The 21,026-nt window shown below is 42.7% G+C and overlaps 1 protein-coding gene across 1 annotated transcript in view; it reads right to left on the reverse strand.

Annotated features, from left to right (window-relative positions):
• nt5e (5'-nucleotidase, ecto (CD73)) overlaps positions 1-21,026 on the reverse strand; it is an 87,337-nt gene that overhangs the window by 31,949 nt on the left and 34,362 nt on the right. Inside the window, exons 2-4 of the mRNA XM_072581141.1 lie at positions 17,720-17,942; positions 17,452-17,640; positions 4,355-4,552 (exon numbers count right to left, since the gene is read on the reverse strand). Coding sequence (XP_072437242.1) covers positions 4,355-4,552; positions 17,452-17,640; positions 17,720-17,942 — 610 coding nt within the window. The remainder of the gene's footprint in view (positions 1-4,354; positions 4,553-17,451; positions 17,641-17,719; positions 17,943-21,026) is intronic.

Below are 21,026 nucleotides of genomic sequence, written 5' to 3' on the forward strand. Positions count from 1 at the left end.
CAAGGTCAGATGTCAGATCTTTCTGTGGGAGTGCATTTTGGTGATAGTGATCACAACTCCCTGACGTTTACTATGAAGGGGGAGAGGAGCAGACAGTATGGGAAAGTATTTAATTGACAGAGGGGGAATTACAATCTGATAGGCAGGAACTGTGGAGCAGAAATTGGGAACAGATATTCTCAGGGAAATGCACAACAGAAATGTGGAGGTTGTTTAGGGAGCACATGCTGTCAGTGTTGGTCAGGTTTGTCCCACTGAGGCAATGAAGGGATGATAGGGTCAAGGAACCTTTGGTGACAAGGGATGTGGAACATCTAGTCAAGAGGAAGAAGGAAGCTTACTTAAGGTTGAGGAAGCATGGACCAGACAGGGCTGTGGAGGGTAACAAGGTAGCCTGGAAGGAACTGAAGAATGGACTTAGAAGAGCTACAATGGGGCATGAAAAAGCCTTGGCGATAGGATTAAAGAAAACCCCACGGTGTTCTACACTTTTACGTGAGGAATAAGAGATAGCCAGAGTGTGGGTACGGCCCTTCAGGGATATTGGCGGGAACTTGTGCCTGGAGTCGGAGGAGGTAGGGGAGGTCCTGAATGTATAATTTGCTTAAATATTCATTAGTGAGACTGGCCTTGTTGTTTGTGAGGACAACATGAAACAGGCTGATAGGCGCGAACAGGTTAATATTAAGAAGAGGATGTGCTGGAAATTTTGAAAAACATGAGGATAAGTCCCCTGAGATACACCCAAGGTTACTACTGGAAGCGATGGTCTTTGCATCCTCACTGTCCACTGGAGTAGTACCAGATGATTGGAGGGTAGCAAACGTTATTCCCTTGTTCAAGAAAGGGAATAAGGATTGCCCAGGAAATTATAGACCAATCAGTCTTATGTCAGTGGTGGGCAAATTATTGGAGAGGATTCTGAGTGACAGGATCTATGATTACTTGGAAAACAATAGTTTGATTAGAGATAGTCAGCATGGCTTTGAGATGGGCAGATCATGCCTCACAAATCTTATTGAATTCTTTGAGAATGTGACAAAACACATTAATGAAATTAGAGCAGTGGATATGGGCGTCTATAGATTTTAGCAAGGCATTTGATAAGGTTCCTCATGGTAGGCTCATTCAGTAAGTAAGGAGGCATGGGATACAGAGAAATTTGGCTGTTTGGATACAGAATAGGCTGGCCCATAGATGACAGAGGGTGATAGTAGATGGAAAGTATTCAACCTGGAGCTTGGTGACCAGTGGTGTTCTGCAGGGATCTGTTCTGGGGCCGCTGCACTTATGATTTTTATAAATGACTTGGATGAGGAAGTGGAAGGGTGGGCTAGTAAGTTTGCCAATGAACTGAAGGTTGGTGGAGTTGTGGATAGTGTGGACAGCTGTTGTAGGTTGCAACGGGACATTGACAGGATGCAACGGGACATTGACAGGATGCAGAACTGAGCTGATAAGTGGCAGATGGAGTTCAACCTGGAAAAGTGTGAAGTGATTAATTTTGGAAGGTCAAATTTGAATGCAGATTACAGGGTTAAAGACAGGAATCTTGGCAATGTGGAGGAGCAGAGAGATGTTGGGGTTCATGTCTGTAGATCCCTCAAAGTTTCCACCCATGTAGTTAGGGTTATTAAGAAGGCCTATGATGTGTTGGTTTTCATTAGCAGTGGAATTGAGTTTATGAGCCGTGAGATTATGCTGCAGCTCTATAAAGCCCTGGTTAGACCACACTTGGAATATTGTGTCCAGTTCTGATCGCCTCATTATAGGAAGCTTCAGAGAGGGTGCAAAGAGGATTAACCAGGATGCTGCCTGGACTGGAGGGCATGTTGTATGAAGAATGGAGCTAAGGTTTTTCTCATTGGAGCAAAGAAGGATGAGACGTGACTTGATAGAGGTGTACAAGATGATGAGAGCCATAGATAGAATGGATTGCCAGGGACTTTCTCCCAGGGTGGAAATGGCTATCAAAAGGGGGCATAATTTTAAGGTGATTGGAGGAAGGTTTTGGGGAGATGTCAGAAGTAGGTTCTTTACACAGAGAGTGGTGGGTGCATGGAATGTACTGCCAGCAATGGTAGTAGTCAGACACATTTAAGTGACTCTTGTATAGGCACATGGATGAAAGTAAAATGAAGGGTACATAGGTTAGTTATTTCTTAGAGTTGGCGGCACGGTGGCACAGTGGTTAGCACTGCTGCCTCACAGCACTGGAGACCCGGGTTCAATTCCCGCCTCAGGCGACTGACTGTGTGGAGTTTGCACGTTCTCCCCGTGTCTGCGTGGGTTTCCTCCGGGTGCTCCGGTTTCCTCCCACAGTCCAAAGATGTGCAGGTCAGGTGAATTGGCCATGCTAAATTGCCCGTAGTGTTAGGTAAAGGGTAGATGTAGATGTAGATGTACATGTAGGGGTATGGGTGGGTTATGCTTCGGCGGGGCGGTGTGGACTTGTTGGGCCGAAGGGCCTGTTTCCACACTGTAAGTAATCTAATCTAATAAAAAAAAAGTCAGCATAACTTCGAGGGCTGAAGGGCCTGTACTGTTCTACATTCTATGAGGAGAAGCAGTGGCAGTAGCATGTGAGAGATGATGGCTATCCTTGCCCAGAAACTAGATCAATGCAGCCAGTCAAGTGACAGTCTGGCTGCCTTCATGGACAGGTTGGCTACTGCCATGGAGAGCCAGGCCCAGTGATCTACTGGACAGCAGAATTTATCTGCACTCTATCACCCCACCCATTGGTCTCCAGGACCAAAGGCATGGCAATAGGGGGACTGGGAACCTTGAGCAGAGTCCAGGCACCCTTTCCTCACAAGGAGTCAGGGCACTGCCAGGAGGCACCCAGCTGGATGACGAACCACACTGGCAAGTTGACCCTTGGTGTATCTGGTGCGTCTAGACATGAATGGCCACAGGGTCACCCTGCCAATACCACAGAGTAGTACTCTTTTCCCCTCCCCGACTCCAGCTATAAATGGGAGAGAGAAAAAACAGAAAAACTATTATTGAGGGTGCATTGGTGGCACAGGTGAAGAAGGTTATCCTATTTTCTAAATGCGTACGTATATACCATTGATTGTAACTTTCAGGAATCTGTTTGAGTCTCTCTTTGTAAGTGCTTGACACATTTTCACAGCAGCTCACAGCCAATCAAGATGGACTGATATTTGTGTTTAGCTACGACCAGAAGAACAAGCTACAGGCACCACATGACCTTCATGAATGTCCCGAATGTTTGGGTCCCTCTGTGCACACAGGTGTTGTTGCCAAAGAGTTGCCCAGCAGCAGCTGTGCCAGGGAGGTGCCACCTTCGAAAAGGGTCAATAGTGCAGAGTAACCAGCAAGTATGTTTCCTACTGGTCTTTGTGCTAGACCTTTCAGGGGTGTATGACCAATGTTGGTTCCACTTTAAAAACCCTCTAAATGGTGTGTGGTGCAATCCCTCCCTCACAGGTTGAATCACTTATCCCACTCAATTCAATTGTGGTCGCAGCCATTTTCATCCCATTGCACACTCTTGATTTTCAACATGATGGGAATGTGACGGTGAGCATTCCTTTTTCAGCACCTCCCAGCTGTTTTGTCTAGACTGTGTACCCACGCAGCTGCTCCAGTGTTCTATACTCAGCGGTCGGTGTTGGCACATCGATCTCAAGATTGACCTTGCATGGCAGCGACTTCCATGGGCCTTTAAGGCCTCCAGAGGTGATTAGAAAATTAGAAGGAATGCTGATCACAGACTCACACTTCCCAATGTCCCCATGCAACCTGTCTACATTCATTTACACCATCAATTATCACGCTCCCTGTGCTGCACTGCATTTTTGAGTAACAAAGCAGCTTCCTAAAACTGAAGTCTGTCTGCTCCTTCAGAAAGACCATTCTGCATTGGAGTAGAAGGCTGTATTCTTATAACTTATGCACTTTGTAGTAAGCAATAATAATTTTGTCTCAATTGACTCTATCCTGTCAGGTCCCTAGCACTATTTTGTAAATAGGTGGGATTTCTTAATCTGGCCAACATCTATCCCACAATTGATACCCCAATGTAGAGTAAGTACTGTAAGAAATAGAATTCAAATATGAAGAGAAAATAAAATTGCATAGTTTATCCCAGGAGGACCACTATCAAATATAACAACTGGATGTAAAACTGAGGAAATTTGAAATTTTCCAGGAGACAAATAACATTCAACATAAAAGATTCAGCATTTAAATCAAGTCTGATTGAATTCTTTCAATTACGCTTTGTCATAACTCAAAACGCATGATTTTGATAAGTTGCTTCAGAAACTCAAATATTTTGATGCAATGAATAATTTACCAATGAAATGTGCACTTGTCACATTACCTTGAGCAATACTGCTGTCTAACAGTATTGGATTTCCCTCAGCTTTGGTCACTATTCCCATATCATTGAATGTAGTTTTTAGATGTCCAAGGTATTTTCCATATGCATAGGCCTGTACCACAGGGACATTTCTACCATCATCTGATTTTACCCAGTAAGGATATTCACCAACAGGGATATTATTAGAAGGAGGCGCGCCTGTGAAGTGAAAGAAAACATTGCAATCAGTTTAGCAGACAGAAGCAGCAAAAATTAAGATCTATTATTAGCCTTGTATAGTTTGAAGGTTTTACCACACATTCAGCTCACCAAGCCTATGTTAGTTCATTAAAAAGCAGCAGACTTTATTAGCTGGCACTTATGGAATCGGGAGTATGCTGGTTGTTCAAAAGGTCCACACAATCAGTACAAAAACACACCCTAAATAATATAAACAAAAGGCAGGGTGTATACATACTTAAAACTTGACTTACAGCATAAATCACCTAAATATAGCTCAACTTTGTTTTAAACAAAACTCACCAACAGACAGCCTTCTCACTCACACCCTCAACAGAGATCACAATAATATAGTAAACTTGCAGAATTTCAGGTATATAATTTTTGTTGGTTTATTCAGAGTGCCAGTTCATTAGGTGCCCGTTAAAACAAAGTTTGCTGTAAATATCAAATTATTTTGTGATCCTGCTGTTGCCCAGAGTTCTGCAAACTTCTTTCATTTTTAAGTGGAGATACATTTCCTTTTAAAAGTCACTAGTGAACCTGCTTTCATTACCTTTCTGGCAATGCATTCCTGATCACACTAACTCTGTGCAAGAAAAAAAACCTCTTATCCTCCCTGCCTTTTTGGCCATTATTTCTTACTTCATTCTTGTTCTCAGTTTTTTTCTATTTTTTCTGTGCATGTGGGTCTCTGTTAATTAAGATTAGCATTTGTTGCCTATCTTTAATTGTTCTTGAACTGTGTGGCTTACTAAGCTGTTTCAGAGGCCAGGTAAGAGTTGACTCCAATGTCAGAGTCGTACAACATTGAACAAGCCCTTCAGCCGATTGAGTCTGCATTAAACTATCTACTGTGGTCTAGAGTCAAATGTACACCAGACAGGGTAAGGATAGGAGATTTCTTATTAATGATAAGATATTAATGAACTAGATGGAGTTTTACGACAATCAATGATAGTTTCTTGGATCTCACATTGAAACTAGCTTACAATTCTAGGTTTTATTACCAATCATCCTCACGATAGAAACATTTTCTATCCATCCAATCAAAGCTTCGATCCCTTTAGCCTACTCTGCCATTTAATAGGATATGGCTGATCTGACATTTCTTACATACAAATTCCTCCCTTTCCCCATCTCACCCCTGAACTAAAGGAATAGGATGGCTGAGTAACCAGGGTTATATATTTGGGCAGTTGCTTTACCCGAAACACTAATCAGGTAGTGTCTCCCACCCATCCTCCTCCTCTAACCAAAAAAAAAACGTTCTGTGTGCCGATTTGATAAGGTTACTAGCTTTTTTCAGTAATTTCTTTGGGAATTCAGAACAATGGGAATGGAGGTTGGAGCAGTTGAATGCTCCTCCTGTAGAATGTGGGAGGCAATGGTCACTACTAGTGTCCTTGTTGACTTAAACTGCAGGAAGTACACCAAACTCCAGCTCTTTGGAATCGGTATTAGGGAAAAGGAGCTGGAGCTGGATGAACTAAGGATCATTCGGGAGGCTGAGGGAATAACTGAGAGGAGTTACAGGGAGGTAGCCACACCTCAGGTACAGGAAGAAGGTAGATGGGTTACAGCCAGGGACAGAAAGGGAACAGGCAGACAGTGCAGGGATCTCCTGTGGCCGTTCCCCTCAATAACAAGTATACTGCTTTCGATACTGTTAACAGGAGTAAGCCATGGAATACAGGTCTCTGGCACAGAAGGGAAGGTGGGGAGAGGAGTAGAGCATTAGTTATTGGGGTCTTCATAGTTAGGGGCAGAGATAGGAGGTTCTGTGGGAACGAGAGAAGCTCACGGTTGGCGTATTCCCTCCCAGGTGCAGGGTCCATAATGTCTTAGATTGCGTTTTTAGGATCCCTAAGGGGGAGCAGCCTCAAGTCATGGTCCACATAGGCACCAATGGCATAGGTAAGAAGAGGGATGGGATGTAAGGCAGAAATTCAGGGAGCTAGGATGAAAGCTTAATGCCAGAACAAGCAGTGTTTTATCTCTGGTTTGTTACCTGTGCCACATGCTAGCGAGGTGAGGAAAAGGGAGAGAGGGGAGTTGAACATGTGGCTACAGAGATGGTGCAGGAGGGAGGGATTCGGATGCCTGGATAATTGGGGCTCATTCTGGGGTAGGTGGGTCCTCTACAAACAGGATGGTCTACGCCTGAACCAGAGGGGTACCAATATCTTGGGGTGGGGTTGGGGGTTGCTAATGCTCTTTTGGAGGATTTAAACTAATTCAGCAGTTGGGGGGATGGGAACCTGAATTGTAGCTCCAGTGTACAGGAGGTTGAGAGTAGTGAGGTCATGAATAAGGTTTCAAGGTTGCAGGAATGTACCAGCAGGCAGGGTATTGGTCTGAAGTGTGTCTATTTCAATGCCAGGAGCATCTGGAATTAGGTGGGTGAACTTGCAGTATGGGTCTTCAATGTTGTGGGCATTTCAGAGACATGGATAGAGCAGGGACAGGAACGATTGTTGCATGTTCTGGGATTTAGCTGTTTCAGTAAGAACAGGGACAATGGTAAAACAGGGAGAGGTGTGGCATTGTTACTCACGGACAGTGTTATGGTGGCAGAAAGGACGTTTGATGAGGACTCGTCTACTGAGGTAGTATGTGCTGAGGTTTGAAACAGGAAAAGAGAGGTCCCTCTGTTGGGAGCTTTCTATAGGCCTCCAAAATGTTCCAGAGATATACAGGAACGGATTGCAAAGATGATTCTGGATAGGAGTGAAAGTAACAGAGTAGTTGTTAGGGGGACTTTAACTTCCCTAATATTGATTCAAAATGTTATAGTTTGAGTACCTTAGATGGGTCAGTTTATTCCCAATGTATGCAGCAGATTTCCTGACACAGTATGTAGATAGGACTGCAGATGCTGGAGATTAGATTTGAGAGTATGATGCTGGAAAAACACAGCAGGTCAGGCAGCATCTGAGGAGCAGGAGAATTGACGTTTTGGGCAGAAGCCCTTCTTGATGAAGTCGATTCTCCTGCTCCTCGGATGTTGCCTGACCTGCTGCGTTTTTCCAGCATCACACTCTCGACAGTATGTAGATAAGCCAATAAGAGGCAAGGCCACATTGGATTTGGTACTGGGTAATGAACCAGGTCAGGTGTTAGATTTGGAGGTATGTGAGCACTTTGGTGATAGTGACCACAATTCGGATAAATTTACTTTAGCGTTGGAAAGGATTATAAGAGATAAGATTTATAATCATCCAGAAATGAATTATTTGATTAGGGATAGCCAGCATGGTTTTGTAAAGGGTAGGCTGTGCATCACAAAGCTTATTGAGGTGACCAAGTAGGTGGATGAGGGTAAAGTGGTTGATATGGTATATATGGATTTCAGTAGCGTTGATAAGGTTCCCCACAGTAAACTATTGCAGAAAATATGGAGGCATGGGATTAAGGGTGATTCAGCAGTTTGGATCAGAAATTACTAGCTGAAAGAAGACAGAGGATGGTGGTTGATGGGTAGTGGTTCATCCTGGAGTTCAGTTACTAGTGGTGTACAACAAGGATCTATTTTGGGGGCACTGCTGTTTGTCATTTTTATAAGTGACCTAGAAAAGGGCGTAGGATTATTGGTTAGTAATTGCGGATGACACTAGAGTCGGTGGAGTTGTGGACTGTGCGGTAGGATGTTGCAGGTTACAGAGGGACATAGATAAGCTGCAGAGCTGGGCTGAGAGGTAGCAAATGGAGTTTAATTTGAAAAAGTGTGAGGTGATTCACTTTGGAACGAGTAACAGGAATATAGAGTACTGTGCTAATGGTAAGATTCTTGGTAGTGTGGATGAGCAGAGAGATCTCAGTGTCCATGTGCATAGATCCCTGAAAGTTGGCACCCAGGTTGATAGGGTTATTAAGAAGGTATAAGGTGTGTTAGCTTTGATTGGTACAGGGATTGAGTTTCAGAGCCATGAGATCATGTTGTAGCTGTACAAAACTCTGCTGCAGCTGCACTTGGAGTATTGCATTGAGTTTTGATTGCCACATTATAGGAAGGATGTGGAAGCTTTAGAAAGGGTGTAGTGGAGATTTACTAGGATTTTGCTGGGTATGGAGGGAAGGTCTTATGAAGAAAGGCTGAGAGACTTGAGGCTGTTTTTGTTAGAGAGAAGGTTAAAAGGTGACCTAATAGAGGCATACAAGATGATCAGAGGTTTTTATAGGGTGGACTGTGAGAGCCTTTTTCCTCGGATGGTGATGGCTCGCAGGAGGGGACAGAGCTTTAAAATGAGGGGTGATAGATATAGGACAGTTGTCAGAGGTAGGTTCTTCACTCAAAGAATAGTAAGGACGTGGAATGCCCTGTCTGCAACAGTAGTAGACTCACCAATTTTAAGGGCATTGAAATGGCCATTCGATAAATATTTGGATGATAGTGGAATAGTGTAGGTTAGATGGACTTCAGATTGGTTTCACAGGTCAGCGCTACATCAGGGGCCAAAGGGTCTGTACTGCGCTGTATTGTTCTCTATTCTATGTTCTTTGATAAATAAACAAAAACTTGGCCACATTACTTAAGTGCTTTTCATGATGCATTGTTCCACAGTCATAGATGATTGTTTCTTGATTGATTTTCTAAAGATGTTGATCGGAGTCACCTCTTCAGTTTACTCAATAATACTTATAATTTCGTTTTGTCTTCTCTGAGCCTCCAAGCTTTTCCCATGGGAGGTTTTTTTCTGAAACAGTCCAAAACCGAATTCAAACTCGGATCACTCTCTGACAGACAGACCAACCACCAGCTCTATGAATTCCCAGTAACCATTTAACATCTGCCGTCTGCTTGAGCATAAAATATTTTCCCAACTTGCTGGAACCAATTCCCAGGTACTGACCTCACTAATAGCCAACTTTTGCTATCTATTTAAACAGAGTCATCTTCCATGGTGATAAAGCATTTGTAGAACCTTTTGATCATGAACCAACTTGCAATTAACTTCCAGGCCTGGCCTCAAGTATAAACAAAAGCTTGTTTGGTCTGTTTTCCTTTTAACATAAACTGTTACCCACAGTGCAAAAGCCATATTTAGCTCCCAGGTCATAGTTTCAAACCAAATTAAAAAAGGAATAAAACAGAACTACTGAAAAACATTTTTGGGCTTGGACAATCATGTTCATGTTGTGCAGCACTATCACGATGCGAAATGGGCCCATTTTAAAACAAATCAAGCAACCCTAAATTGGCATTCATGACACTGTGGGCTATCAGTATTCAACCCATAATCTGTAACCTCATTGCGTGGCATATTCCCTCACTACACCATTGGCATCAAACTGAGAATTCAACCCTGGTTCATTGAAGAGGGCAGGACAACATGCCAGAGTAGCATCAGGCTTTACTTAAAAAATGTTATCGTGGTGCACCTGCAGTACAAGAATATGTGCATGCCAACCAGCAGAAGCATCATGCAATGAATTGGACCAAGTGATCACACAACCAACATATCAGATCCAAGCTCTGTAGTCCTGCCATGAAAGATAGTGGTCAATTAAACATACATTATAAGTAGGAGGATTCTTAAATATCCCCATCCTGAATAATGTGGGAAAGCCCAGGAAGAGAAATCATGGACCCTAGTGCTTCACTCGTTTCTGTGGCCCAGTTTCATTGGTTGAGAAAATATTTTGGCTTTTCTACATCATGCCTCTACTTGTTAAACCCATTGAAAGCTCAGGCCTCTGTTTTTTTTTAGATTAGATTACTTACAGTGTGGAAACAGGCCCTTTGGCCCAACAAGTCCACACCGCCCCGCCGAAGCGCAACCCACCCATACCCCGACATTTACCCCTTACCTAACACTACGGGCAATTTAGTATGGCCAATTCACCTGACTTGCACATCTTTGGACTGTGGGAGGAAACCGGAGCACCCGGAGGAAACCCACGCAGACGCAGGGAGAACGTGCAAACTCCACACAGTCAGTCGCCTGAGGTGGGAATTGAACCCGGGTCTCTGGCGCTGTGAGGCAGCAGTGCTAACCACTGTGCCACCGTGCCGCCCACGACTCTGATTTGCGTGCCGGTGTGGTGTATTGCCGAATGGGAAAAAGTGGAAAAGTTCATGAACATCTGAAATGTTGAGTTTGTTAAATGTGTTTTGGTCAAACACTGAAGATTCAAAGGTTTTCAGTTGCAATTTGTTGGAAGGTTGAAGATGTGCTGTGACTATTGTCTGCATGATTGTATGTTTTTATATTTGCTGATCTAAACGTTATACTTGGAAGCAGAATAAAGCAAAATCTGGCATTGGACCACATTTTAGATGACGGACTTTGGTTACGCAGAAGGTGCAGTGTTCACTTGAAAAAGTGTTTGTGAAGTTGTGAAGGACTGATGTGAGTATTGGACTGGCATGGAAGTCGACCAGAATGAAGAGATGGAACAACACGCAGGTTAAGATTGAAGATCTTCAGGAGGAAAGGAGCTTGGATAGGAAGAGATCACTAACAACACAGAATGAGATAGCCAGTACAGATGAAGAGTTCCTGGAGGCACACATTGGCAGAAGTTGTTTAAAACATTTTCATACTCATCCTTTCCCACTGTTTCACATTCTCCTCGTCAAGTCTCTTTTGTAACTTGACTCCCTCCACCAAAGCTTGATTATCTCACTCTCATTCTCACTGTCTTTTTCAGTTGGTGCATGCAGTTATTTTCAGGAAGTGCTACACCAGGGCCAAACTCATCAAGATGGGGGAACCTCAAGAATGCCCTGGGGATAGAACTGAGGCACTTGGCTTTGCTTTAATGTATCTTGTGTTGCAGCCAGATCAGAACTGAAGACTTCACAAAAACAGAATAGTCCTCATTGGAGAGCCATGTATAAAATATGAGGTAAGTGAGGTAGGAGAGACTCGTGAATCTGGCACCTCAGACTGAACCAATGAATGCAGCTCTTCAGAAAAACAGTGACCATTTGGACAAGTTGCACTGCTTTTCAATTTGGATGCTATCCGTGCCTGATTGGGTATTGGCTACGAATCTCTGGCCAAAGTAGTCAATGCAACCAGTGTCCCCCGAAACACAGGCCCTGATTATAATGCCTTCCTCTCCAGGGACTTGGCTAAGCCCAAAATATCAGTGCAAAAGACAAAGCTGAAGGATCTGCAAACACATTCAGACTAAGTTAAAAATCACACAACACCAGGTTATAGTCCAACAGGTTTAATTGGAAGCACACTAGCTTTCTGAGTGACGCTCCTTCATCAGGTGATTGTGGAGGGCTCAATCGTAACACAGAATTTATAGCAAAAATTTACAGTGTGATGTAACTGAAATTATACATTGAAAAATTGATTGTCTGTTAAGCCTTTCATCTGTTAGAATACAGTGATAGTTTCACTTCTTTCATGTGTAAATCACAAAACCTTTTTTTAAAAGTTGCATTCTCGGGTTAGCTGTTAACAATGGTGATAGCTAGACAATATGTTGAAGGTCTGGATCAGTGGTGCTGGAAGAGCACAGCAATTCAGGCAGCATCCAACGAGCAGCGAAATCAGGATGTTGCCTGAATTGCTGTGCTCTTCCAGCACCACTGATCCAGAATTTGGTTTCCAGCATCTGCAGTCATTGTTTTTACCAATATGTTGAAGGTGTTAGCCCCCTGTGTTCTCTGTCTATGACACAGAACACAGGGGGCTAACACCTTCAACATATTGTTTAGCTATCACCATTGTTAACAGCTAACCCGAGAATGCAACTTTAAAAAAAAGGTTTTGTGATTTACACATGAAAGAAGTGAAACTATCACTGTATTCTAACAGATGAAAGGCTTAACAGACAATCAATTTTTCAATGTATAATTTCAGTTACGTCACACTGCAAATTTTTGCTATAAATTCTGTGTTACGATCGAGCCCTCCACTATCACCTGATGAAGGAGCGTCACTCTGAAAGCTAGTGTGCTTCCAATTAAACCTGTTGGACTATAACCTGGTGTTGTGTGATTTTTAACTTTGTACACCCCAGTCCAACACCGGCATCTCCAAATCATGACATTAAGACTAGTACATGATTAATCTCAGCCTCCTCCCAGCATCCCAGATGCAGGTCTTCAGCTATTTTTATTCACTCCACATAATATCACAAAGGCTATAACCTGCCAAAAGTACTGAAGACTTGTCACCAGAACTAGCTGGACCACAACTAAGCTGTCCCAGGACTGCTCTAACATCAGCCTCTACCCAGCAATGTGGAAAGCTGCCAAGATATGTCCAGTCCAAATAGATGAAAGATCCAATCCAGCCAATGCTATCACAAAAGTCTACTCTTGATCAAAGCAGTTGAAGGTATCATCAAGAGTGTTACCAAGCAGCATTCATTCAGCAATAACCTGCTCACTGACACTCAGTTTAGGTTTGTATAGAACCACACAACTCCATCATATTGCAGCCTTGGTCAAAACATGGTCTAAATAGCTGAGCTCACAATAGTGAGTGCTCTTTACATTAAGGCAACATTTAATGGAGTGTGGCATAAACAAATCTTAGCAAATCTGCAGTCAAAGGCCTCATGGTTAAAATGCCCCACTGCTGGGAGTCATTTCTCGAACAAATGAAATTGATTGTGAGTATTGGAGGATAATCATCTTAGTTCCAAAACATCTCAGCAGGAATTCCTCAGGGTGATGTCCTCGGCCCAGATATCTTCAACTGCTTCATCAATCACCTTCACTTCATTATAAAGTCAGAAGTAGGGATGTTTACCCATGATTACAGAGTGTTCAGCACCATTTGTGGGTCCTCAGATACAAAACAAGTCTATTATGAATTGCAGCAAGATCTGGACAACATTCTGGCTGCACTGATCAATGGCAGGTTACATTTGCTTCACACAAGTGCTAGGCAATGACCATCTCCAACAACACAGAATCCAACAATCTTCTCTTGACAATCAATGGTGTTAATACTGCTGAATCCCCACTTGTCCTGGAGATTATAATTGACTGGAAACTGAACCAGTCACATATAAATACTGCGGCTACAAGATCAGATCAAAGGCTGGGACTTTGTAGCATGTAACTCATCTTCCGATTCCAAAGTCTGTCCACATTCTACAAAGTGTATATTAGGAACATGATGGAATTTTCCACACTTGCCTGAATGAGCAGAACTCCAGCAACACTGAAGAAATTCAACACCATCCAGTAGGAAAGTAGCCTACTGTGTTGCATCCTATTCACCACCTTCAACATTCACTTTGTCCACCTTCAACAGTGACAAAAACGAACAACATCTCCCAAACACTGCAGAAACTCACCCAGACTCCTGTTACAATACCTTTCAAATCCAAGAACTCTGCCACTTTGAAGGGCAAATGCAACAGATGCATAGGTACACCACCACCATTTGCAGGTTCCTCTCCAGATCATGCACCATCCTAACATGGACATATTGCTGTTCCTTCATTGTTGCTGGATCAAAAATCCTGGCACACTATTTCTAGCAGCATTGTGGGTGTCCCTACAGTCCAAGGACTTCAGCGGTTCAAGGAGACAATTCATGATCTCATTTAAGGCCAATTAGATCTGGACAATAAATGATACCCACTTCCTGTGATGGAATCAAAAACAAATTTGCTTCACACTTTGGAAGTCATCCATATTCAAGATACACAATTGGCTGGTTATGGTCTCTGCCTGTAGCTCTGTGCCTACTGCAGCCCTCCCCCAGCATCTCTTTTGCTCCTCTACAAGTTTTGTACTCTCATGCATTTCTTGTGCCTCCTGCCCCCTTCCTTTGACCAGATTCACCTATTTCTCATTTGCCACCTCATCTTTTCTTCACTGGAGGATGCGTCTCCAAATGAAATTACTATCCCCATATTCCATGAACAGCAATGCTGCAGTGATCACAGAACTGTTATTGTGCAGAAGGCAGCTAATCAGTCCATTGTGTCTGCACTGACTTTCCAAATGAGCATCTCTTTTCATATATTACAAAATCTACCAGATGGCAGATGGTACAACATTTAAGAGCCTGGATAATACCCAGGATTCTAGGCTTTCAAGGAGATTTTTAAAATTTATTCATGACTGCCCAACCCAAATTGCCTCAAAGAAGGTGGAGTTCAGCTGCCTTCTTGAACCATTGCAATCCTTAGGCTGTAGGAACACCTGCAGTGCTATTAGGAAGGGTGTTCTAGGATTTTGACCCAACAACACTGAAGGAACAGTGATACATTTCCAAATCAGATGGCTTGGAAGGAAACAGCCAGGTGGGATGTTCCCATGCATCTGATGCACTTCCCCTTATTGGGAGTAACTGTTGCAAGTTTGGAAAGAGCCTTGATGAGTTACTGCAGTGCATCTTGTAGTTGCTGTTGGGGAGTTAAATGTAGTAGATGGAGTGCTTTGTCCTGGATGATATTGCGTTTCTTGAGGAGTTTTGGAACTTCATCCATCAATGTTTAGAATTGCAAAGCACCTTGATAAGGTAAATCATAAAAATAACTTTGCTGAACTGTTTGCTGAGTCACTAATGAAAGGGTGTAAATTTATGGTCAGAGTCCACTATAAATCAACAAATTAGGAGATTTTATTTTACGTAAGGTATAAAATGTAGCAGTATATACAGGGGTCTAAGCAAAACTTATGGTCTCTTTTAAAAGTAAAGTGAGTAAATATTTGCAAAAGAAAAATGTGAGGAAAAGGCAGATGAAGTAGACTGGATTAAAAGCTGACTGAGGTAGTACAGCTGAGTATCAAATCGAAAAATTCCATGATTCAACAAATGACTGGTGTGGAAGACTTTCCTATTGTTTCTAATGCTGATATCCATCTTCTTGGTTACTAGTAACTTATAGAAGATAAACTAAAAAGACAAAATGAAAGTGCTAGTGAATCAGGCACCAAACAGGGATCATTGTTTGTTTTGTGGCACTCAGCTGAAAGATATTTAAAGCTTATCATGAGATACATCAAGTGTAATTGCCTGACTTTGGAGTTCATTCAGGGACTTTCACCTCCTTCCATCCCAAAGCAGATATCGGAGATTAATGTCTGACCTTGCATCTGAGAATTTACACTAGTTGCTTTCACATGGGGAATTAAATAATTGCCCCTATAGCTTAAGGCTGTGTCTACTGATCATGAGAGTAGCAAATGTTGTGCCCCTGTTCAAAAAAGGGAATAGGGATAACCCCGGGAATTACAGGCCAGTTAGTCTTACTTCTGTGGTAGGCAAAGTAATGGAAAGGGTACTGAGGGATAGGATTTACGAGTATCTGGAAAGACACTGCTTGATTAGGGACAGCCAGCACGGATTTGTGAAGGGTAGGTTTTGCCTTACAAGTCTTATTGAATTCTTCGAGGAGGTGACCAAGCATGTGGATGAGGGTAGAGCAGTGGATGTAGTGTACATGGATTTTAGTAAGGCATTTGATAAGGTTCCCCATGGTAGGCTTATGCAGAAAGTCAGGAGGCATGGGATAGAGGGAAATTTGGCCAATTGGATAGAAAACTGGCTAACCGGTCGAAGTCAGAGAGTGGTGGTAGATGGTAAATATTCAGCATGGAGTCCAGTTACAAGTGGAGCTCCGCAGGGATCAGTTCTGGGTCCTCTGCTGTTTGTAATTTTTATTAATGACTTAGATGAGGGAGTCGAAGGGTGGGTCAGTAAATTTGCAGATGATACAAAGATAGGTGGAGTTGTGGGCAGTGAGGAGGGCTGTTGTCGGCTGCAGAGGGACTTCGATATGATGCAGAGCTGGGCTGAGAAGTGGCAGATGGAGTTCAACCCTGTCAAGTGTGAGGTTGTCCATTTTGGAAGAACAAATAAGAATGTGGAATACAGGGTTAATGGTAGGGTTCTTGGTCAGGTGGAGGAACAGAGGGATCTTGGGGTCTATGTACATAGATCTTTAAAGGTTGCCACTCAGGTGGATAGAGTTTGTAAGAAGGCCTATGGAGTATTATCGTTCATTAGCAGAGGGATTGAATTCAAGAGTCGTGAAGTGATGTTGCAGCTGTACAGGACTTTGGTTAGGCCACATTTGGAGTACTGTGTGCAGTTCTGGTCACCTCACTTTAGGAAAGATGTGGAAGCTTTGGAGAGGGTGCAGAGAAGATTTACCAGGATGTTGCCTGGAATGGAGAGTAGGTCGTACGAGGATAGGTTGAGAGTTCTCGGCCTTTTCTCGTTGGAACGGCGAAGGATGAGGGGTGACTTGATAGAGGTTTATCAGATGATCAGAGGAATAGATAGAGTAGACAGTCAGAAACTTTTTCCCCGGGTACAACAGAGTGTTACAAGGGGACATAAATTTAAGGTGAAGGGTGGAAGGTATAGGGGAGATGTCAGGGGTGGGTTCTTTACCCAGAGAGTGGTGGGTGATGGAATGCGCTGCCCGTGGGAGTGGTAGAGTCAGATTCATTGGCGACCTTTAAGCAGCATTTGGATAGGTACATGGATGGGTGCTTAATCTAGGATAGAAGTTCGGCACAACATCGTGGGCCGAAGGGCCTGTTCTGTGCTGTATTGTTCTATGTTCTATGACGTTTCAACTAATGTTGAATTAGGCTGACTACATAAGAATGATCAAGGTGCAATTGGGTGATATTAAAAACAACATATTATGTGGAAGGTGGAATTTATATACTCTTTTGTACATGGGCTTTATTACAGAACGAATTGTTTTAATCTAGAAAGTACTGTCTAAAATTGTGATGGGGAGAAATTCAATAATCTCAAAAGTGAATTTGCAAGCGTCTTGAAGGCAAATAATTTTTTGGTCTCTGAGGGGACAGTAAGGGACTGGAACTAACTGGAGATCTTTTGAACAGGAGGTATAGGCACAATGGACAAATCCTTCAAATTATTATTTCAATGCAACTGATGGATAGAATTAATTCAAAAGTTTACCTGTGTAAAGAAATGTGTTGGAATGTCCTCCCACTACAACATCAACACCTCTCACTTTCTTTGCAATTTGTTTGTCTGTCTCAAAACCTGAATGACCAAGGGCGATAATCTTGTTAACTCCAAGAGTTGTGAGTTTGTTAACTTCACGTTGCAGAGCTTCAATTTCATCCTCGAAGGTTAGGTGTGGCCCTGGAATATATGTTAAAAAAGAATTGGTAGCTAGTTCAAAGCTCTGTAATACTGAACCTCATCTTCAATTGGTCCCCACCTGGACTTGAAAGTATTGGGGTTTCTTTGGTGGTATATCCAACCACACCGATCTTTTCCCCACCAACATTTAGGATCACATATGGTTGATAGAAGCCCGTGATGCTTGGTGATAACTGCTGATCTGCTCTTATATTTGCACTCAGCACTGGGAAAGTAACATTCCGAAGAAAGGGGTACAAAAGGCCATCCACACCATTGTCAAATTCATGATTGCCCAGTGCCTATAGAAGAGAAGAGCAATTTAGTTACAAAGGTTCAAATAAAGAGAATATATTCATTCAGGGAATCAAAAGTGTCTTGACCATGAATCTAGATCCCACATTTTTCTAACTTTTTTGATGACTAAATACTTTGCTCAACTTCTTAATGTTAAACATTCAGTGCAAGTAGAGAAGGTGGCGTGGTTCTGTTTGAATCATATGCCGATCTTACAATAATTCACAAAGGAAATTGCAATGAAACTAAAGTAGCTTGTAAATGACATAAACATTGGCCAGAAAGACATGTAGGATATGCAGCCAACTAGTTCACTTGAGCCTGCTCCCACCCCTCTTCATCTAATTATCAACATCATCTTCCCTTTTCTTACTTGATCTTGAACTAAATATAATAGCTAAATATAATAGTTTGCAGATGACAAAGCTGGCTGGGAAGTCAAAAGGGAGCTACCAAAATACCATCAACATATCTCCTGTTCCTTCAGGGATAAAAAAATCTTTGACCATTGTTACACAACTGAAGATGTCTACTACTTCAAAACTCATCTGCACTTTTGAAAATCAGATCACAATGCTGTGTTCTTCCTCCCAACTTACAAGCAGAAGTTGAAACGTGAGGACCCAGTATAGAAAGTAGTACAGTGCTGGTCTGAGGCAGCAAAAGAGCTTGGAATTGGTGGATTGGTCCATATTCAAGAATTTAGCATACAATCTAGTATGCCACCACTGTAATGGACTTCATTAGCATGTGAGTACAGGACTGCTTGCCAAAAAAAGTCAGTCCGTATGTTCTCCAATCAGAAACCATGGATGAACTGAGAAATCCACTGTCTACTAAAAACGAGGTGTGGACCGGTCAAGTCAGACAACCGTCACCGTAACAGGAAATCTAGAGATAGCATCTCTAATGGCCTTACAGAGGTTAAGACAAAACACCAGACTAAGTTAGACCCAAACTTACCACACACCTGCCTACACGACATGACAGGCTACAAAGTGAAGCAGAACAGAATGGTGGATAAAAATACATCCCTCCTTGATGCGTTCTGATCAAACAGGAGATCAGTGAAATGGTGTCACCTGCCCCAACAGCCTCAGATACATCTGTTTCCTCAATCACCACTGCAGATATCAGACCAGCCTTCTTGAGAGTGAACCCATGGAAAGCGACCCATGGAGTCCTCGGCCATATACTCAGATCCTGTACAGATCAGCTGGTGGGAGTATTCGCTGCCATCTTTAACCTCTCCTTGCTACAATCTGAAATCCCCACCTGTTTCAAGAAAATCACCATTATCCCAGTACCAAAGAAAACACATGCAACGTGCCTCAATGATTGCGGCCTGGTGGCTCAGATGTCAATAATTATGAAGTGCTTCGAGAGATTGGTCATGGCTCATATCAGCTCTAGTCTCCCAGCCTGCCTTGATCCCTGGCAAGTTGCCTACTGGCACAACAGGTCCATGGCAGACACCATGTCCCTAGCCCTACATTCATTCCTGAAACAACTGGACAATAAAGGATACCAATGTCAGGCTTCTGCTTATTGACTACTGCTCAGCCTTGAACATTATAATCCCAACCAAACTAATCTCCAAACTCAAGACCTAGTTCTCTGCTCGACCATCTGCAACTAGGTCCTCGACTTCCTGACCCACAGACTGAAATCAATGAGGATAGGTGACAGCACTTTCTTCACAACAATCTTTAACACCAGCACCCTGCAAGGCGGCATACTCAGCCACCTACTGTACTCCCTGTACACGCATGACTATGTCCAAATTTCATCCAAACACCATCTATTCACTGATGACACTGCCATTGTAGGCTGGGTCTCAAACAATGATGGAACAGAACACAGGAAAGAGAGAGAACGTTGGTGGTGTGACATAAAGATAACAATCTCTCCCACAACGTCAGCAAAATGAAATGGCTGGTAAGTAAGTAAGCAAGGAAGATACTCCCCTATCTACATCAATAGAGTTGAGGTAGAGATAGTTGAGAGTGTCAAGTTCCTAGGAGTGATGATCACCAATCTGTGCCAGTCGTGAATACACAACAATACCTCTTCTTCTTCAGAAGGCTAAGGAAAGTTGACATGTCCATAGGACTCTTACCAACTTTTATAAATGCACCATAGAAAGCATTCTATCTGGATGCATCACAGCTTGCTATGGCAACTGCTCTGACTAGAGCTGTAAGATACTACAGAGAATTGTGAACACAGCCCAGTCCATCACATGAGCCAATCTTCTATCCATTGACTTTATCTACACTTCTTGCTGCCTTGGAAAGGCAACCAACATCAAAGACCTTTCCCATACCGTTTGTAATCTCTTCTGACCACTTCTATCAGGCAGATAGTACAAAAACTTAAAACAGCTTCTTCTCTGCTGTTGACTTCTGAACGGACCTCTCAAGTTTAAAATCTAATGTTGATCTTGCTTTTGTGTGCCATATTGCAGCCATAACTTTGTATTCCTCACTCTGTTCTGTCACCCCATGATCTTTGTATGTTATGATCTGTCTGCATTGCATGCAAAACAAACTGTGCTGTACCTAGGTATCTGTGCCAATAATAAAATCAAAATGAAATAAAGAAGTTGAGGAGGATGTAGAGATGCTTCAGTATGATTTGGCCATATTGAGTGAATGAGCAAATGCATGGCAGATGAAATACAATATAGATAAAAGTGAGGTTATCTAGTTCAGTAGCAAAATCAGGAAGGCAGATTATTATCTGAATGGTTATAGATTACGAAAGTGGAAGGTGCAATGACAGCTGGGTGTGGTTGAAGACTAGTCACTGAAAGTAAGTATGTACTTGCAGCAGGCAGTGAAGAAGGCAAATAGTTCGTTGGCCTTAATAGCAATAGGATACAAGTACAGGAACGGGATGCCTTCTTGCAATTATACAGTGTCTTGGTGGGACCACACCTACAGTATCGTGTGCAGTTTTGGTCTCTTTATCTGAGGAAGGATATTCTGGATGCAATGAAGGTTTCCCAGACTAATTCCTGGGATAGCAGGACCTACCTATGAAGAGAGGCTGGACCAGTTAGCATTATGTTCAATAGAGTTTGGAAG

The sequence above is a fragment of the Chiloscyllium punctatum genome, chromosome 11 (assembly GCF_047496795.1).
Source record: "Chiloscyllium punctatum isolate Juve2018m chromosome 11, sChiPun1.3, whole genome shotgun sequence".
Classification (NCBI taxonomy): domain Eukaryota; kingdom Metazoa; phylum Chordata; class Chondrichthyes; order Orectolobiformes; family Hemiscylliidae; genus Chiloscyllium; species Chiloscyllium punctatum.